This window comes from Pelodiscus sinensis, chromosome 12, assembly GCF_052426305.1.
Source record: "Pelodiscus sinensis isolate ZL-2025 chromosome 12, ASM5242630v1, whole genome shotgun sequence".
NCBI lineage: Eukaryota > Metazoa > Chordata > Testudines > Trionychidae > Pelodiscus > Pelodiscus sinensis.
Genome location: NC_143063.1, coordinates 6,306,131 through 6,326,428, shown reverse-complemented (window position 1 = coordinate 6,326,428; position 20,298 = coordinate 6,306,131). Strand labels below are relative to the sequence as shown.

At 44.5% G+C, this 20,298-nt stretch overlaps 1 protein-coding gene across 3 annotated transcripts in view; it reads right to left on the bottom strand.

The window, feature by feature from the left end:
- NUP93 (nucleoporin 93) overlaps positions 1 to 20,298 on the bottom strand; it is a 175,532-nt gene that overhangs the window by 59,448 nt on the left and 95,786 nt on the right. For all 3 annotated transcript variants that reach the window (XM_075940391.2, XM_006114732.5, XM_075940393.2), the window contains 2 exons: positions 14,646 to 14,708; positions 12,065 to 12,193 (listed from right to left, as the gene is read on the bottom strand). In XM_075940391.2, the coding sequence (XP_075796506.2) occupies positions 12,065 to 12,193; positions 14,646 to 14,708 (192 nt within the window). The remainder of the gene's footprint in view (positions 1 to 12,064; positions 12,194 to 14,645; positions 14,709 to 20,298) is intronic.

The following is a 20,298-nucleotide window of genomic DNA, read 5'->3' as shown; positions in this document are numbered from 1 at the left end:
TTTTTTGGCTTTGTTGTGTGCATTCTTAAAATGAAGAGTTTTGCTTGCAGTGGAAACTCACAATTAAAGTTACATTTTTAATATATATGCTATTAGTATAATGACTTAATTGTTAATAAACAGATGTCTCAAGTGCTCATTTTCATATATTCTTTTGGTTTTAGTATGATCCTGTGGATGAGAAGTTACATACATTGGGGGCGTTGGGCTGTGCTAGGGCCTCTAAATTCAAAGTGGCCCGAGCGTCTGTCATTCTTTGAGAGGGCCTGATTTACAGTCACGCTGGAAGGGCATAACAAGTGGAATTCTGCAGGGATCAGTTTTGTGCCTGGTTTTGTTCCTTATCTTCGTCAATGATTTAGATAATGGCATAGAGAATATGCTTACAAAGTTTGCAGATGACATCAAGCTAGGAAGCGTTGCACATGCTTTGGAAGATAGGGCGGTAGTGCAAAATGGCTTGGACAACTTGGAGAAATGATTTCAGGTACACAGTATGAAATTCAATAAGAACAAATGCAAAGTACTTCACTTAGAAAGGCACAATCAGTTTCACACATCCAAAAAGGAAAATGATTGTCTAGGAAGGAGCACTGCAGAAAGGGATCTAAGGACCATAGCGGATCACAAGCTAAATATGAGTCAATCACGTGATACTGTTGGAAAAAGAAAAAAGCAATATAATTCTGGGATAAGCAAGATACGAGAAGTAACTCCTCTGCGCCAGGGATGTGAATGGTTAACTGGTAAGCATCACCGTTAAGCACCTTGGGTGATTCTCACCTGTTATAGTTAACTGGCACAGGCTGGAACAGTGTCCTACCTGTCATAGGCAGGATGCTTCTCCAGTCCAGCAGGGCCTGCCACATGTGGGGAGCGCCCCAACCCAGCTGAAGCAGCCCCCGCCCCCACCCATTTAACTGGTTAACTAATTAAATGGGATTTTACATCCCTATTCTGCTCTACTCTGCACTGATTAGGCCTAGGGATGCTAAAATGAGGTTAATTTACTAACTGAATAGTCAATAGAATTTTTATCCACTACTTGATGAGTCAGCAGGGAAAGGCAGTCTGGCTCACTGCCTGCTTGCGCCGGGTCTGGGACCAAACTACACCGTGGCTCTGCAATTTAAAAGCCAAAAGAGGCTGGGAAGCCTGGTTCCTACTGCACTTTAAATTGCAGAGCTGCAGCAAGGTTTGGTCCTGGACCTGGTGTGAGCTAGGCTGCCTGCCTGTCCAGCTTCTACTACATTTTAAATGCAGAGATGCTGCCCACGGCCAGCCTGGGCCTCTGCCCCTTCCCTTCTGCGCTTTGCAGCAAGGGGGTGGAATGAGAGTAGTTGACTCAACTACCCTAAACTTAAGACTTACTGGGTTACATCCCTAATTAGGCCTCAACTGGAGTACTGGGTCCAGATCTGGGAGTCACATTTCAGAAAAGATGTGGACAAACTTGAGAAAGTCCAGAGAGCAACAAAAATGATTAAAGGTCTAGAAAACATGACCAATTAGGGAAGACTAAGGGCTTGTCTACGCAATGGAGAAGACTGACACTGCCACAGTCAATCTTCTGGGGTCTGAATTAGCGGGTCTAGTGAAGACACACTAATTTTAACTGAGAGGGCGCTCCCATCCACGCCGGTAGTCTTGCTCCTCAGGAGGAGTAAGGAAAGTCGATGGGAGGTGTGCGCTTCCATCAACCTCTTGCTGCGTGGATGGCACCAAAACACAATTTAAAATACTTCGACTCCAGCTACGACTCCAGGTAGGAGTTGCATATCTTAAATCAACTTTACCCTTTAGTATCAGAGGTGCCACAGGACTCCTCATCACTTTTACGCTTTAGTGTGGACCAGGCCTGAAAGAACTGGGTTTGTTTAGTCTAGAAAAGAGAAGATATACAGGAACATGGGAACAACTTTCAAGTATCTAAAAGGCTGTTACAAGGAGGAAGGAGAAAAATTATTCTCCTCCATGTCTGAGGATAAGACAAGAAGCAATGAGCTTAAATTGCAGCAAGGGAGGTTTAGGTTGGACATTAGGAAAAACTTCCTGCCTGTCAGGGTGGTTAAACACTGGAATAAATTGTCTAAGGAGGCTGTGGAATCTCCGTTACTGGAGATTTTTAAGAGTAGGTTACACAAACACCTGTCAGGGATGATCTAAATGGTGCCTGGTCCTGCCATGAGTGCAGGGGGCTCAACCTGCTCACTTCTTGAGGTTTTTTACAGTTCTAGTATTCTAGGATTCTGTGAGAAAGCATGATGACTGAATTAGACAAACCTATGTTGTCACAGACACACACTTATGTTTATGTAACTTCCAATGATTTAAATGTTTTGTTCTGCTTTCACAAATCACGTTTGTTTCTTCCTGCCAAGAATTTATGACTGTAAAAAGATTTTTCTGGGGCTGCAATATTTATTTTCACAAGTATCCAATTGCAAAAACCGCAATTAGATGGCACTGTCATCACACTTCTGTTTTAAAATTAATTTTACTCAACATTGCTGCCTTTTCAAAGGATTCTTCCTTCATTTGTACTCAGCCAAGCATTTAGTTTCACTTGTGCACCAAACCTCATCCCTATAAGCATACATTATTCATCAACCTCATATGCATATGAACATTTGTAAGCAGAAACCTGGGAAGACATTTTGTCAGAGCTCCAAATGGCTTGGCCAGTGGACACAGTGTATTACTGTGCAGGAGCCTGGGATGGAAGAACACCCGCCAAAATACTCACATCTTGACAGCAACGCTTTACAACAGGAGGGGAAGATCAGACAGAGCAAAAGCAGCAACTCAGGATGACAGGGCAAAAGAAAAACGTAAGAGCTAACGTGAACTGGCCTGATTACATGAGCAGTGCTGGAACATGCAGCCAGATTTAGGTGGGTAACTCAAAAAATGAGAACAGCTCCCCACTTCCTATGCACATGTTCTCTGGGAGAAATAGTTTGGGGTTGAGGAGGGTAGATTCAGAAGCAAGCCCTTGTGTGAACTGGAAGCTTTTACTGTTAACTGGTCTTATTTCCATGAGTATTGGTATTTCTATATACCCAAAGCCTGAGAAGTGGCTCACTGGCTGGCCTGCCTCTTGCTGTGTTATGAGTTGTGCCTTTTCAGCACCTCCAAAGGATATCAATTAAACCTCTGCTATATTCTACCCACTGTGTCTGTTTGTGTCACACACAAAAATGTATTTGACTGGAACAAGGCTTTAGATGAACAACCTGCTGTGGGGACATTAGATAACCAGCTTTTAACACAGTAGATGCACTTCAAATCTCTCAGACCTTTGACTTCTCAAGGCAAGGACTGGAATATATCAAGGATTTTAAATGCTCTTGAAATGACACACTGATACCACAAGAATTTTGAATGGGAGAGTGAAGTGTGAAAACTGGATCTGCACTATCATTTTATAATATTCATTCACAAAATTCACTGGGGGAAATCTCTTTTCACCATTTTGTCACTCCAGTGCCTTGGATGGGGTTAGTGTCTATTTTTATATCAAAGTAGTAAGACAACAAGATCTGCCATATCAGAGCAGTCCGTTGGGCTACTAATTACAGTATCCAGATTTTGACAGCAGCCTATAGCTTAAGAGTCTATAATCAGGGCCGAGGAGTGCGGGAGCACGCAAAGTCTCTCCCCCCCGCAAGGGGCACACAGAACTTAGACTGAACTGCCAGCTGTTCAGAACACCTGGCGGTTCACTCTAGGTGCTGCGTGACCCTGGCGGGGGAGGAGACTACATGCGCACCGTGTTCCCAAGTCTCGAGTGGCCATGGGGCAGGGAAGCATCAGGAAAGCCCCTGGCAGGATCAACTGGCATTCGGCCCGCGGAGGCTCTCTTGCCTACCCCTACTATAGCTGATGCTTCAAAGAGCAAAAGGAAACTCCAAAAATCTCTCTCACACACAAAGATACTAGAAGATGCCAGAATAGCTTCTGAGTCTACAGACTCCCATGTCACAAGACAATGGAATGTTCTTGCCTATTTAAAATGAGTTCAGCCTGCATTATTTGCTGTTCCTTGTGCAGCAAAGCTGGACAACCTGGTGGGAAGTCACAGTAAAGAATCAGTAAAATGTCTTCCAAGGGGATGGTGTTTCTATAAAAAGAAATGTATTAACTGGGATTAACCTATATTTAAGATATCACCAATCAAAAAGGAACGTTTCATTAACAACTTTTAATTATTTCCAAATCCCCGTACAGATGATAGCCCATTAATACCAGCATTTAAAACAAAAACCCTGTGGTTTGCAGTGCCATAAACTACTCCTACAAGTGCAGCTTTATCACAGAGAGGAGAAAAAAAAAAGCAAGGCTAAAAAAAAAATCCTGGGTTGTTCTCACACTTTTAAGCACAGTAATATGGTGCTTCTCTTCAAGGTTCTAATTCTACATTGAACAGTGGTTGGTGGGCTGAGATGTAACTGCCTACTCCAGGGATGTAGCGTGGCTTGGCGCTCCCAGCACAAAAGAAGTAGTGTTACCACAGGCTTGTGCTCGGTTGTGTGCTGTTTTACTCACAATGTAGAGTTTTTGAGGGGAAAAAAGAATCAACTGGGTAACGAGGTTTTTTTATTTGCACATAAGTATATATCCAGCATATAAACACAGGGGCTATACTTTGCTGAAATGATTTTGTTATTCTTTTATCCATTTTAATTAATTAGCACTGAACAAACACACAGGAAAGGTCTGAGAAGCATAAAACACCAACCTCCACTGAAAATGTCAGCTTCAATTGAAGCCCAAGCTGTGACATTTGTTGTTAGAAGCATGTGAACTAGAGGCAGCTTGCAATTAAACTCATCTCAGCTAAGAGAAACCTGGAAGATAAACCCTACTGCCCCAAATCACTCCCCCACACTTTTCCATTAATTTGGTTTCTTCGAGTCAGCCCATGCCAGATCACACAAGTGAATGTAGTTGCTCCCGTAGGAGAAAAGAATACCATTTATTTAGGCTAGCAGAAGATGATATTGAGGAAATACAGGGTAACAGTAAGATCTAAATCGGGGTGGGCATTAAGCAGCCTGCAGGCCAGTTGCAGTTTACCATGGTTAGCCCCTGGCAGGTCACCAGATTTTTTTTACCTGGAAGTTGACAGATAAAGCCGCTTGCAACGCTTGTTAGCCGTGCATCACCGTACCCAGCCAATGGGAGCTATGGGAAGGGGAAATTACTCACCTTGTGTAGTAACGATCGTTCTTTGAGATGTGTCCCCGTGGGTGCGCCACTTTAGGTGTCGGGCTCGTCCCGGCGCCGCTGATCGGAGGGTTTTCGGAGCTGTAGTTGGCTGGACCGTGCATGCGCAGCAGCCACCGTGCGCCGTTCACACCGTTTCTCCCGTTGCACGGTCCAGCCCCTCTGCCAGTTCCTCTCACCGTCCGGAATTTGTAACAAGACAGGAACAACAGACCCGGAGCGGGGAGGAGGGCGGGACGTGGAGCACCCACAGGGACACATCTTGAAGAGCGATCGTTACTACACAAGGTGAGTAACTTCCCCTTCTTCTTCGAGTGGTCCCCGTGAGTGCTCCACTCTAGGTGACTTCAAAGCAGTAGTCAAGATGCGCACCAGATCAATGATTTTCTGCAGATGCTAGAACAGATGCCGCGTTTGAGGCCCAACGCCGCACTATAGCATAATGGTGCACAAAAGAGGTGCTAGAGGACCAGGTAGCTGCCCAGCAAATGTCGCTGAGAGGGACGTCTCGGGCAAAACTGGTGGAGGTGGCAACCACTCTAGGGGAATGAGCAATAGGCTGAGAAGCAATTGGCCTTCCCCTGAGTGAATGACATGTCGTGATGCAAGCAGTGATAAGTCTAGCTATACGTTGACTCGAAAGAGGGTTGCCTTTGGAATGCTGCACTAGCGACATGAGCACCCTGTCCGTACGTCTCCATGAGCGGGTTCTCTCTATGTAAAAAGAGAGAGCTCGTCGCACATCGAGCATGTGTAACAAGGTCTCTGAGGGAGAAGCGTGTGGCTTAGGATAAAAGGAGATTAAAACTATAGGCTCGTTGACATGAAAAGACATATTAATTTTGGGGATAAATGCCGGATGTAGGCGCAATGTCACTGTGTCCTTTGAAAAAGATGTGTAGGGAGGACTTGCCATTAATGCCCCCAGCTCGCTGACTCTGCGTGCTGAGGTAATCGCTAATAGGAATACGACTTTAATTGTTAACATGCACAGTGATATCAAAGCCAAGGGCTCAAAAGGAGGGTGAATGATTGTGTGCAGGACCAAATCCAGGCTCCAGACTGGTGGAGGCAGTCTCTGAGATGAGTGCATGTTTGACAATCCCTTCAAAAATCATGGAAAGCACTGATAGCTGCTAAGTGAACCTTCAGGACTGACATGGAGAGGCCAGAGTCGTGAAGTTGGAGGACGTAATCCAGGACCTGATGCAAAGGAGAGACAAGGGGTTGCGCGTTTTGAGTACGAGACCATTGAGCAAATCTGTGCCACTTCGCCAGGTAAGTTTTTCGAGTAGAAGCTTTCCTGCTGCTCATCAAAATTGTCTTGACTCGTTGTGAACAAAGGTACTCGTCATTTTTGAGCCAGCTATCAGCCATGCTGTGAGGTGGAGTGAATCGAGTCTGGGATGCAGGAGAGCCCCTTCCTCCTGTGATAACAGGTCTGGGTGAAGAGGGAGTGTCCATGGTGGGTATACTGACATCCTGTGCAAGAGTGAGTACCACGGCTGCCTCAGCCATGCCGGGGCTATCAGGATGACTGTCGCCTCCTCGAACATTATTTTCTCGAGAGTCCTTGTGACTAGGACTGTCGGGGGAAATGCGTAAAGGAGCGATCTGTGCCAAGTGGTCAGAAAGGCGTCGCCCAGAGAACTCCTTCCCATTCCCGCTCTGGAACAGAACTGGGGACATTTGGCATTGTACATCGTGGCAAAGAGGTCTACCGTCAGTGTTCCCCACCTGCGAAAGATGTAATGTAGCTCGTCTGATCTTATCTCCCACTCATGATCCACAGGGAATCGTCTGTTCAACGAATCTGCAACGACATTGCTGATGCCAGGTAAGTAAGATGCTGTGATGGTTACGTCATTCCTTATGCACCAATTCCAGAACCGCACTGCTTCGGCGCAGAGGGAACGGGATCTGGCACCTCCCTGTCTGTTCATGTAGTACATCGCTGCCACATTGTCTGTGAATATCCTGACTGTGGTGTGTCGTATGCGTGGAAGAAAATGCTTGCATGCCAGAAAAATGGCACGTAACTCCAAGAGATTGATGTGATAAGTTTTCTCTGCGGAGGACCACCTGCCCTAAATGCGGTCGTTGTCCATATGTGCGCCCCAGCCTATGAGAGAGGCATCTCTTATGAGCGCAGAGAGCTGAGGATGACGGAATGGGACTCCTGAGAGGAGGTTTCCTGTATGCTTCCACCAAGACAGGGAATCGTGGACATGTGGCTGCACAGTGACCGTCTTGTGAATGCTGTGTTTTTGCAGTATGTATACCTTTGCTAACCAGTGTTGAAGATCCCTGAAGTGAAGTCTGGCATGAGGGATGACAAAGGTGGTGGATGCCATGTGGTCCAGAAGACAAAGGCAGGTATGGAAGGATACAGTCAGAGCGGTCTCGAGGACCTTCACTAGTTCTTGTATCGAGTGAAACCTGTCTAGAGGTAAGTATGCTCTTGACGTGATAGAATCTAGGACTGCCCCTATGAACTTTATATTATGAGTGGGGACAATGGTCGACTTCTGTTCGTTTATTATGAGGCCCAGAGAATCGAACGTGTTTCTGGTCAATGAGATCATTCGTATGGTCTCTTGATGCATTGGCTCCTTTATGAGACAATCATCTAAATAAGGGAATATGAGAACATGTTGGCGACAGAGATATGCAGCGATGACCGCTAGAGTCTTTGAGAAAACTCTGGGAGCCGACGCCAGGCCAAAGGGGAAGATCCTGTATTGGAAATGTTAATTGTTTATCACGAAGCGCAGGAAGTGTCTGTGTGCCGGATGAATCATAATGTGAAAATATGCAAGTTGAGTTGTTGTGATTCAGAGATGGGATTACTGTGGCAAGAGTCACCATCTTGAAACATCTTTTCTGCAGATAACAGTTGAGCCAACACAGATCGAGGATCAGTCTCCATCCTCCTGTCTTCTTTTGCATCAGGAAGTAGCGTGAATAAAACCCTTTCCCTTTGAACTCGTTTGGGACACTTTCTATAGCTCCGATGGTAAGTTGGTGTAGAGCTTCCTGTCGCAAAAGAGTGTCGTGAGAGGGGTCCCTGAAAAGGGACGGGGTTGGTGGATGGGTAGAGGGTACAGACGCAAAGGGGGTGGTGAAGCCTGATATTATTTCCAATACCCGTTTGTCAGTGGTTACTTCGGCCCAACGATTGTAATAAGGCCGAAGGCGATGAAAGATGGGTATCGTATCGGCAGTGATGGCAACGACGACTGGTGAGGTTGCGCTCTCGACAGGTGAGTCAAACCTGCTGTTTTGTGTGCGGTACATTGGTTGCCCTAGACGGTTGCAGACGCCTACGCTGCGGTCTTTGTTTAGATCAAGTCTGATCAAAAGGACTTTGGAATTGAAAGTCATATCGCCTCTGATACGGGAAGTACCTTCGGCAATGGAACGGTGGTACGTACGTGCCGAGCGTACGTAGGGTTGTACACGAGTCCTTTCCAGTGTGTAACACCGCATCGGTTTTGTCCGCGAAAAGCTTCAATTTGTCAAAAGGAAGGTTTTTGACTTTTGCCTGCAAATCCCTAGGGGCGCCCGCAGCAGCCAACCATGATGCTCTGCGCATGGATATTGCGGTAGCTATTGATCTTGCGGCAGTATCCATAGACTAGCTCTAGAGCAAGCGTACCCCTTCTGTACCATGGTGTGGAGTCTGGCCTTGTCCGCTTCGGAAGCGTTCTGGGCAAGCACTGCCAACTTGGCGATGTTATCGAACCCATGGTTGGACAGAAGTGCCGCGTAATTGGCAATACGAAGAAGGAGGGTGGACAAAAAAAAACTTTTCGACCGAAGAGGTCTAATTTTTTGGCCTCTTTCTCTACTGCTGCATTTTTCACCTGTGGATTCTTAGCACAGTTAAGGGTTGCATCCACTACAAGAGAGTTTGGCCGGGGGTGGGTTAAAAAAATCTCCAAACCCTTGGAAGGGACGAACTGTCTCTTTTCTGCCCACTTTGATGTAGGTGGGGTGGAAGCTGGGGTGTGCCAGATTTCCGAGGCTGGTTTGAGAATGGCCTCATCAATCGGAAGTGCTGCTCTCGACTGTTGTCTCGGGTGTAAATTTTTCAGCAGCCTGTATTGCTTGGTCGACACGTCTGCCAGCTGGACATTCTGTGTCTGCGCTACCCATTTAAAGAGATCCTGGAACTCTTGATCATCATCTGGGAGTGAAATGTCCCCCTGAAAGACAGCCTCGTCCGGGCAGGATGACGAAATGTCAACTTGAGACACAGTGTGCGGAGGGGCATCATCGTCCGAAATCTGACCCTCCTCTGGTTCGGACATCTGAAGAGGAGGACGGGCAGCCACCGGAACCTAGGGCGATGGGGCTGTCTGTTGGAGCGAGCCCATAAGAACGGTCATACTGGGTCAGACCAAAGGTCCATCTGCCGACAGTGACCAGCATCAGGTGCCTCAGAGAGGGTGGACCAAAGACAATGATCAAGCGATTTATCTCATGCCATCCTTCTCCAGCCTCTGACAAACAGAGGCCAGGGACACCATTTCTATCCCCTGGCTAATAGCCTTTTATGGACCTAACCTCCATGAAATTATCTAGCCTTCTCTTTAAACTCTGATATAATCCTAGCCTTCACAAGAGCCCACCGGGGACTGGCGTCTATCCAGAGATGCGCGGCAACAGCAAGAATGGGAAGGAGAGCAAGATCTTGTATAGTCATGCGAAAAGTAATCTCTCCCCCCATGGCGATAGGAGTAGTCGGGAGACGGCCTCCTGGATGAATGGGCACTGCTGAATCTACTGCGGTAAGACCTTGAAGGCGAACAAGTCGGTGAACAAGATCTACTACTAGGCATCCCATAATGCAGCAGGGGGTGCCTGTACACATAAGTATAGTGAGGCCTCAAATGCCGGGGTGGAGAACATGGGCTGCACTGATAACGAGGCTCTCGCGGAGAGTGGTATCGTGGAGGGGATGGAGATGGTGCCGGGGAAAACATCAGTGAGGGAGATGGGGACACCCTTCTCGGAACCGATTTCCTTTGAGCCTTTATAGGAATGGCTGAAGGCATGGTGCGGGCCTCATCAACAGAGGAATGTTTTGAGGATTGATCTTCATTGTCCAAAACCAGTATTGGCGAGTGCCGTACCAATGAAGGTGGGGAGACTAACTCTCCTGCTGGTGTCTTATGCGGAACCGAACTGTGGTGATCCGTCGGTGCCACACTTGGTTTCTTAAGAAGTGTGCCTCTCACTCAGCACTGTATCCGGCACCATGGGCGTTCGGTGCCCCGGTGCTGACTGGGCTGTCGGTGCCGTTGATTGAAGTGGTGCCGGATCATGCATCCCATGCCGTTGCACCATCGGTGCAGAGATCCTTGGATCCGACACCTGCGTAGTCAGCCGCTTGTGAATCGGAGAAGCCACTTTCTTCCCCGTAGTCTTAGTAGCGCGCTCGAAGGCACGGGCACCGAAGAGGAGCGCACCAAAGGCTTATGCCTTTCAGATTTTTCTTTCGTGGACTGATGGCCTGTTCCAGAGGTGCCCAGTTGGTCACCCTAACTGATTTTAGATAGAGGGGCCGCGGCCAGGGATCACACCAGGGAGGCTTTCTTTCCTTTCTTCGCGGTCGACTCCCTTGACGGTGACGCCCTCCGCTTGCGCTCCACAGAGGAGTCCCCTTGGGCTGCTTCAGAAGGCTGCAGAGCCTTATCAAAGAGGATGAGCTTGAGCCTCATGTCTCTGTCCCTACGTGCACTGGCTGTTAATATCGAAAAGTGAGCACACTTGCTTGGTTTATAGGACTCCCCCAAACAGCATATGCATGTGTCATGGCCATCGGACGCTGGCATGGGGTCCTTACACTGGGAACATTTCTTAAACTCTGGGGAACCAGGCATTTTGATTCAACCGGATTAAAATAGTAATAATAAACTAGACTAGCAACAATAACAGTAACACGAACTAAGTTTAACTTTAACTTTTCTTTTGTTTTTGTTTTAACTAACGAATAACTAACTAACTAACAATAACCTGAAGAAAAACTAATGACATTTTGAACTTTTCAGTTGAAAGGAGCTGCCTCTGAGGAGAGATAACGGAGCTCCGTCGGCAACCTAGGACAGTTGAGAGGAACTGGCGGAGGGGCCGGACCGCGCGACGGGAGAAACGGTGCGAACAGCGTGCGGCGGCTGCTGCGCATGTGCGGTCCAGCCAACTACAGCTACGAAAAGCCTCCGATCAGCGGCACCGGGATGAGCCTGACACCTAGAATGGAGCACCCTCGGGGACCACTCGAAGAAGAAGCATTGTGCCTATTTGCAGTGCTTCCTGCAGCTCCCATTGTCCAGGAACAGCAATCTGGGGCCAACGAGAGCCACAAGCAGCTGTACCTGCAGATAAACAAAGCGTCTGGTAGCCTGCCAGGGACTAACCCTGGTGAACCACATCTGGTCCATGGGCCACTTATTGCCCACCCCTGATCTAAACACGCCCCTCAGTTATACCCGAGCAGCTCCAATAACTTCACTAGAACTGTGTGGATATTACTATTCGCAAAATTCTCCCCAACAGTATGGATGGGGTCATGTCTAATTCCAACCTATGTAAGTTATTGCCTAAAAAGTGGATCTAACAATAGGTGTTCTGCTGCATAAATCCCTAAGTAAAGAAAAATAAATTTTAAAATAAGTCCTGGTGACTTTAGAATTCACTAGAGTTTTTAATAAATGCAACTAAGTAAATCATGTCAGTGCAATAATCCACATTGAATTCAACAACATTGGAATTCTAGCTGTGAGTGTAGTGTACATCACCATGCACAATGTATATCAAGTTTCAGAAATACCTCATTCTCCTGGGTAAAGTCCAGAGCATCTTCTCCTGAAGCAAGTAGCGTATGAAGGATCCTTTGTTTCACCTGTTCCCATTCGACCAGCATGGATTCTCGGTGGTACTCTTCAGCCATACCAAAAGTCTATTTGCAGAGAAATAAATAAAAGCTAAGGAACACACAGACACACCAAATAGTCTCAAGGACAATAAAAGTTATAACCACTAACTAATTCTGCTATAAGTAAAGTACAGACAGGAAACAAAAGAAAAGAAAAACATTAATTAAATAGTGAGAGCACCCCCTGGAGCCAATGTTCAGAAGTAAATACTTTAGAAGGGATTATTCAGATTTTTAGCCATTCAAACATAAGCAAGGGACTAGCAAAATGAAAGCACCCTAATACGTGTCTAATTCTGTGAAATGAATGCCTTGAACAATTGAGCTCAGCTCCTGGTTGAAGCCTCTAGGTTAGACATATAAATAATGTTAATAGGTTTGCATTCAAAGATGTACATTTCTGATTCAACACGCAGAGCCATCTGAAGTTTGTTCCATCACTACCAGACATACCACAGAGAATTAGTTGAACTCCCAACTTCCATTAGTTGGTATCAACTGTAGCTTCTGTTACCAAAATGTCTGGAGTATTTGTCCACAGAACTGATGTACCAAGAGCAGAAAAGGTTTCTTATAATCCTAACTTCAGGTATAATTTTGGATCAGATTGTCCAATTAAACGGAAGTCAGGGAATCATAGTCTGCAACATCTACTCCACTTTTAGGTTTCGATGTGCACTGCCACCAACACTTAGTGCACCTTACAAGCATGCATGCCACCACACAATCTTAGCTAGGTTCGCCTGGGGAATGGCAGTGCTAATGGAGGCAGAGATGTGTGTCACTCAGAGTGCAAGTAGAAGCCAGGCCATTTCTGCCCTCACAGAAGCAATAAAGAGTAACGTGAGTGATATCTGCACCTAGGACTACTCCTTCATAGAACCTTCCCTGCCCCACATCTTTCTCTGTTCTTGATGTTGGAGTAAACCCATGGTGCCAGGCCAAATTTGTTCCATCCACTACTCTATATTAGGCAAGCAGTTTTGGTAGGCTCTTGGGTTGTCCAGCTTAGAAAAAGGTTTCACTATATTACTATACTTCTAAAAGACAATCAGGAAAGAAAGATGAATGTTTAATGCCAAAGTTTTATTTGGAGGCTTTTATGGGATACTTCTCATTATTTCAGGAAGTCGGCTTAGGGTGCATTAGGAGGAGTATTGACAGCAGATCTAGAGAAGTGATTATTCCCCTCTATTTGGCACTGGTGAGGCCACATCTGAAGTACTGTGTCTAGTTCTGGGACCCCCACTACAGAAAGGATGTGGATGCATTGGAGAGGGTCCAGTGGAGGACAACCAAAATGATTAGGAGGCTGGAGCACATGACCTATGAGGAAAGGCTGAGGAATTTGGGCTTATTTAGTCTACAGAAGAGAAGAGTGAGCAGCCTTCAACTTCCTGAAGAGAGATTCCAAAGAGGGTGAAGAGGGGCTGTTCTCAGCAGTGATGGATGGCAGAACAAGGAGCAATGGTCTAAAATTACAGTGGGAGGAGGTCTAGGTTGGATATTAGGAAAAACTATTTCACTAGGAGGATTGGGAAGCACTGGAATGGGTTCCCTAGGGAGGTGCTGGAATCTCCATCCCTACAGGTTTTTAAGTCTCTGCTTGACAAAGCCTTGGCTGGGATTATTTAGTTGGCATTGGTCCTGCTTTGGGCAGAGGGTCTGGACTCAATGACCTCCTGAGGTCTCTTCCAGCTCTACGATTCTATACCTTCATGATTAAATAGAAGTACAAATTAGGTCTTAAAACAAGGGATTAAAATATCTCTCTGTATGGAAACACAGTGCTGCAATATTTTTGTACACAACTTCAGTGAATAGCATTTTATTATTAAAAGAATTTAGCTCTGAACATTTACCCACTAAAAACAAACCATTTAATAAGGATGCATCAAATGTTATATACACACAACAGCTAAATCTCATAGCACTATAGCGTGTTAGACAATGAATACAAGTATTCACTGTACGCAGAGAGCATCACAACTGAGCATATGCATGTGTAAACTGAGACACTATTACAATGAATTCACTGCATATTGTCTTTTTATGGAAAGTTATCATCTTGGGATTGTATCCCTTTCCAAGGCACTGTCTTAATAAGTAAGGATCAGTGTTTCTCAGTGTTACAAAGGGGATGTTGCCACTTTAATAAAGAGGTACTAATGGTCATCACTATGTGTTTATGTCTCAGATCTATTGTCAAATACATAATGGTCTAGCCCATTTGTTAACAGGGTTACTGCATTCTCAAACTCAGAATGCAAGGGCTTTCTGAAACAACGGTTTCAAAGGCTACATACACAAAAACAAATCTACTCTATTCACAGAGCAAGAAGTAAGCAGTACTAAACATTTATAATTGTTCCATACACTGTGAAAGAATCAAGAGCTTTTAAACGTGGTCTATCACTATTTAATATGTAGAAATGTCCTTCAGCATTTTTTTTTTTAATACTCCTTTCAAACTTACTCTTTTCCTGGATTCTTCAATGGCTGACAACAATGCATTGTCTTTTTCATTCTTCAGGAATCCCTATGGAAAGGAGAAACACAGTTTTGGTTGAAAACCAGCTTTACACTTATATCAGACGAGCATTGCACTACTCAGCTCTTTCAACATGTTAAGTGCAAGCAGTACTCCCAATCTATTCCTGAGGAGTTTAAAGGTCATTTGATTTCACTCAAGGTACAGTAGGATGCCCATAAAGTTCAATGTGAAAATGAAAACACATTAATCCTGCTTTAATATGTATTAAATCATAGTGAAGTGTCCTGCTTCTCTTTTATCTCTGTGTCTCAGCAACTGCTTCCTCTTGCTCTCTGTGTGAGGGAGCATGGGTGAAAGCTTGTCTGAGCGAGAAGATTGTTGGACCCTAGTAAGTAAAAAAGGTTTTGACTATGAAGCTTCTGGCAAGAGAAAAGTTTTAGAGGCCAATTGGAAATCATGAATAAGAGCTTAAGAAATAGTTGCAAAAGGCTAAAATGACTAAACAATTAAAATAAACCGGAAAAGTTTACAAATGGTCTCTTCCCACCTCCCCACAGCACATCATAAAAAGAGGGTTTTTTATATCTATTTAGATTCTTTGTTTACTCACACATAGTTACTGACCTGCACACAGAAGAAAATGGGTCGGCCTAGCTTGGCAAAACATGCAAGCCATTGCAGTTAATGCTTTGCCTGAAGCTGCATGTTCTTTTGTATTGCTCTTCATCAGCAAGAACGTGTTGTGTTTCAAAAGATTTAGAGTGGACCTCATTCATTACCATGAGAAGCAAGCTGTAAGACCAGCCTTTATTAGAGCAGAATTCACATCTCTTTATTTTGTCATTTTGCTGTGATGCAAATTCAATTACCAAATAATCCAAGTTTATAATTCCTGGATTTGGAGTCAACTCATTAGTAAACCTTAAAAAAAACAACACATCACACACCAGTTTTTATTTCCCCTAAAAATATTAATTACGACTGATAAAAAGGACCAATTTAAAACTCTTCATGTTAATTGAAGAAAGCACTCCAATTAAAGAGTAGGAGTTCAGCATGTTGTACCTTTGATGTTATATGCACTAAGCATAAGAAATATGCAGTAATTGGAAGACCTAGTGGTACCAATCAGGACCTGGAGCCCCACTGCGTTATGCACTAAACACACACAATAGATGGTCCCTGCCCCACAGATCTTACAGTCGGTCAGTTCCACTCCCTATTCCAAAGCTAATGCTGAAGGCGCTCGAGTGCTCCACTTCAACTGTCACTGAATTCCATGGGCTACAACTACACTCAGTTTCTCATGGGTTGGAGCCCTTAATGGTAGGGTTGCCAGGTTTCCAGTTTTGAACCGGACAGTCCAGTCTTTGAGCTCTCTGTTCAGGAAACAAATTTAGAAAATATAAAAGAGAAAATATAAATGTCCGGTATTTTCTAAACAAGATGTAATGTAGATTGTGATGTAATGTCAAGAGTGTCCGATATTTTTGTTGAAACCATCTGGCAACCCTACTTAATGGAGGATATCTGCTCTAGGTCCTACCTAACCACAGCTGTGCACACACGGTGTGACAGAGTAAATGATGGCTTTATACAATCTGTATGCAACATTTTTAGTTTGAGAGTGTGTGCAGTTTTTTTTTTTTTTTTTTAATACAGACATGGCACTGTCTGGGTGATTAGTCATAAGCTGGCACTACATGAGCATGCATGCACAGCATAACAAGTTTATGTATTACAGTCAGACAATTGCTATAGAAGTCACACATACACAAGTAACCATAATGTGAATCTTTGTTTGTTCAGTTCCCCAAAATATCCAGGCCTGAACTAGCTGAGCAAATAGAGAACTCAACGGCTAGTAACAATAGCAAGGTCCCTATTATACATGTCCCAGCCACTAGATGGCAACTTTCCTTAGCCAACACAGGTGATGTATATTTTGCCTTCATTGAATGCTATTTTTTTTTTTTTTAAATTGAGTACCACGGAAGGATGAATTTCAAATTCTAAGGATAAATCAAGACAGGTGATCCTTGTGAGCTGCCTTTGAACTGCAGGGTTGGGGGACTATCCCCACAGATGTCAGTGACTGCCCTACTGACAGGTAGGATTGAATCTTGTATTGATTTCTCTCCTAACCCCACCTTCCAATATCCATAATCAATAAGGTTTGCTGGTGTCTTTAAGGGGTCAGTCCTTGTGCACTTCTCTGAGAAGTTTCTTAAATTTAAGACAGGCAGAGCTTCCAAAATATTAAGGATCTTCGTCCCGCATACCAACAAAAGATGGAGTTTCCTCTCCTTCCGGGACTATGTTGTTACAGAGAATGGCATATGCAGTAACATAGTTACTGCTGTTCATTTTTCATGCAGACCTAGAGCTGCAAGTGTTTGGATGGGATGGAAGTTGAAGGTGCTGAGTAACAATGGAAATTCTCAGTCCCCATGGCATTGGATGAGGTTGCTGTTTCAGTCTCCTGTGATGAATGAACTCTTAGAAGAGCTATATCATGAGGTAATAGAGAATTCTGCACTCCTCACCTCGCTGAGTAAAGCTTAGCTCTTTTCCTTTCACGTGGCCTAAGCCTTCAAAAGAGTCTGTGACTCCACGGAGGAGAGCCATCAGTGCACAAGAGCAGCCATCATTGATTTCATGGGGGAAAGCAGTTACTGAGCTCTAAGCAAAGCCCGGGCTATTGCCCTCAGGGAGGTGATGTTAGAGATATGACAACTGCTCATGTACCTGGCTGAGAAATAAAGGGCCAATTTTGTAGCAGTGAGGATAATTAACAAAGGGAACAATTTACCTGGGGATGTAGTAGATTCTCTGACACAAAGTTTTAAAATTAAGACTGGAAGTCTTCTAAAAGACACACACTAGCTCAACCAGTGGTTATGGGTCTGTGTGATGAAGAGCGTATTGGTTTAGAATCCCTGGCTTGCATTACACAGGCAGGCACACTAGATGGTCATAATGATCCTTTCTGGCCTTGGAATATAATGATTCCATTGATTAAAAAACCTGGAATAAATCCCACAATGCCCATCCTAGGAGAAAAGATGTGTTTTAAAATGAAGACGTAGCTCATGTTAAACTTTATATCTGTAACACAGAAATTTTTAAGTTAAATGGAAGCTAATCATTCAAGTTCTGAGCTTCCAGCAGCTGCTGTTGGAATTTATCCCAGCTACTTAATTCATGCTTTTACCACCAAAAATAAGTTCTAGCACTTGTTACATATGGAGCTGTAAACAGAGTGAGCATACATTAGGAATGTAAAAGGAGGACCAGCTACTGCTACGCATTCCTTATATAGGTGATTATACTGCCACCTAGTGGCATAAGGTTTTTGTTTTAAATGTAGATTAATATTTGCATTAGGGATGTAAAATCCCATTTAATCAGTTAAATGTTAAGTTTATCCAGTTTACTAATTAAACTGGGGCAGGCAGGGGGACACCAAAGTTGGGCTGGAGTGGCCCCCGCACCACGAGCAAATGCTGCTCCTGCCTGACTGCTTCTCATCCCACGCTGGGCTACCAGCTCCAAGCCAGCCTGGGCTGGGAGGCAGCATCTTCACATGGGACCAGAAGCAGCAGCCCCAGAGAAAAGGAGAGCCAGCAACCTTCTCTCCATCCCCACTGCTGCTTCCAGTCCTGCATGAGGCAGCCTACTCCCCAGCCTGGCTGGGCTAGGAATCAGCTGTCCTGCAAGGCTGGAACAGCCCTTCACCTGCAGCGGGCCACAGAACTAACAATTCATTGTTACCTGGCAGGCATCACCAGCTATGGGTGACGCTTACCACTTAACCAGTTACCCATTCATGTGCCTAATTTGCATATATCTGCTTTAAGGAAAATCCTCTCTGGAACCAGGGAGGATGTTAGGATTGGGGACCGAGTAGGGGCAGCAGAAGAGAGAGATGAACTTCACAAATACAAATTTATTTTCACAACATTCCTGTGTGATGGCACTGCCTGGTATGTAGTACCAGCACCTCCAGACGCAGTACCGGCACCTCCAGTCAGAGCTCAACAACTTTTCCCCGACTACAAGTAATTCCATGTCTCTGTGGAAGATGACAACTTTCTAGAGAAATATCTGTAGCATTTGAGCTTTATTCATACTCCTCTCACATTTTTGAGATCACACATCCTTTGGGAGTTTTTTCAGATCTTTGAGCTTGGGGCGGATATAGCAGCAAAACAAACACAATCAACACTCAGAGTTATGAACACTTTGGGAATGGAGGTTGTTTGTAACTCTGAACAAAATATTATGGTTGTGCTTTCAAAAGTTTACAATTGAATATTTATTTCATACTGCTTTAAAACATTGTTATGCAGAGGGAAAATGTTGCTGTGCTTGTTTCATTTAAATTAAAATGGTTAAATGAAGCAGTTTCCTTACCTCGCAAAATCTTTTACTTTTTTTTTTAGTAGTTTACATTTAACACTGTACAGTAATTGCTTTTTATTTTATTTTACTTTATTTATTTGGTCCCTGTTGCCTACCTGATTACACACTTCTGGTTCCAAATGAGGTAAATCGTTAACTGGCCAATTTCAAACTCTGAGGTTCGTAACTCTGAGCTTCTCCAGTAGGAAGCTTCAGCTTGTGCGTGGATTTTGGAAGCAGGTACAGATTTTGGCCTGTTTAGAGAGTATACCATTTCATCTGAAATACCAAGGCAGCTATCCTAAGGTATGCTGCCCGAGACTGAAGGACCCACAATTGATTTTCCTCTTAGGAAATTTTAGATGGTAGGATTATGATGAGGCATTTGCTTATCAGATACGTGACACACTAGTCGACTAGTCGCTTCCTCCCCCCTTGATGCCGCTATCAGAAAGAAGCGGTGGAGGGGGGAGTGCTTCAAAGCTACAGTGCCGCATGGAGCCCGGGGTCTGCCACTTTGAAATGCCGTGTGCAGCCGAGGGCCAGCTGGGAGTCCCCTGCTGGCCCCATGCTCCTGCAGTGCTTTCACCCATTAATCTAAATTTAACATCCCTAAGTTCTTACTCACAAAAAGCTCCCAGATAAGTCTGGAATTAACATTGTACTAGATGTCCAATGGATGTTTTGTAAAAATAAGGAGTGGATGGCCAACCGTAAGTTAGAATGCATGGAAAAGTGAAGAAGGAAGGTAGAACAGTGATCATAAGACTATATAGAGCCATGTCTTGAGTATAAATTGTACAACAAACATGCAATTTGCAAATGAGATAGTCTTTGTAGAGGTAAAATGTCCTTTGCTCAATGGCAGAACAGATGTTCTCAATGGAGAATCACAATGAGACCTACCTCTTCCACCCTTAAATTAGATAAATTAATACTCACTGAGAGGCAAAGGATAAACTTAGCACTTCAGGGGTCAGCAGAAATGAGAGTTGGCAGAGTCTGAGAAAGGCAGTGAGCTTGTCAAAATGCAAATAACATTAGTTAGTTCCCTGTCATTATGTTTATTCTGGGGAATCCTGCAGGAATTTCTGAAGTGGAAAGAGATTTCCATTATTGATTGAGCTGAAAAAAGGCAGCAGAGCACACTGGCATATTTCCCGATGGTTCAGGAATCAGCTACTCAGCATCAGAGAACACTCGAGAGGTAAATATGTTGACATTTAAAGAG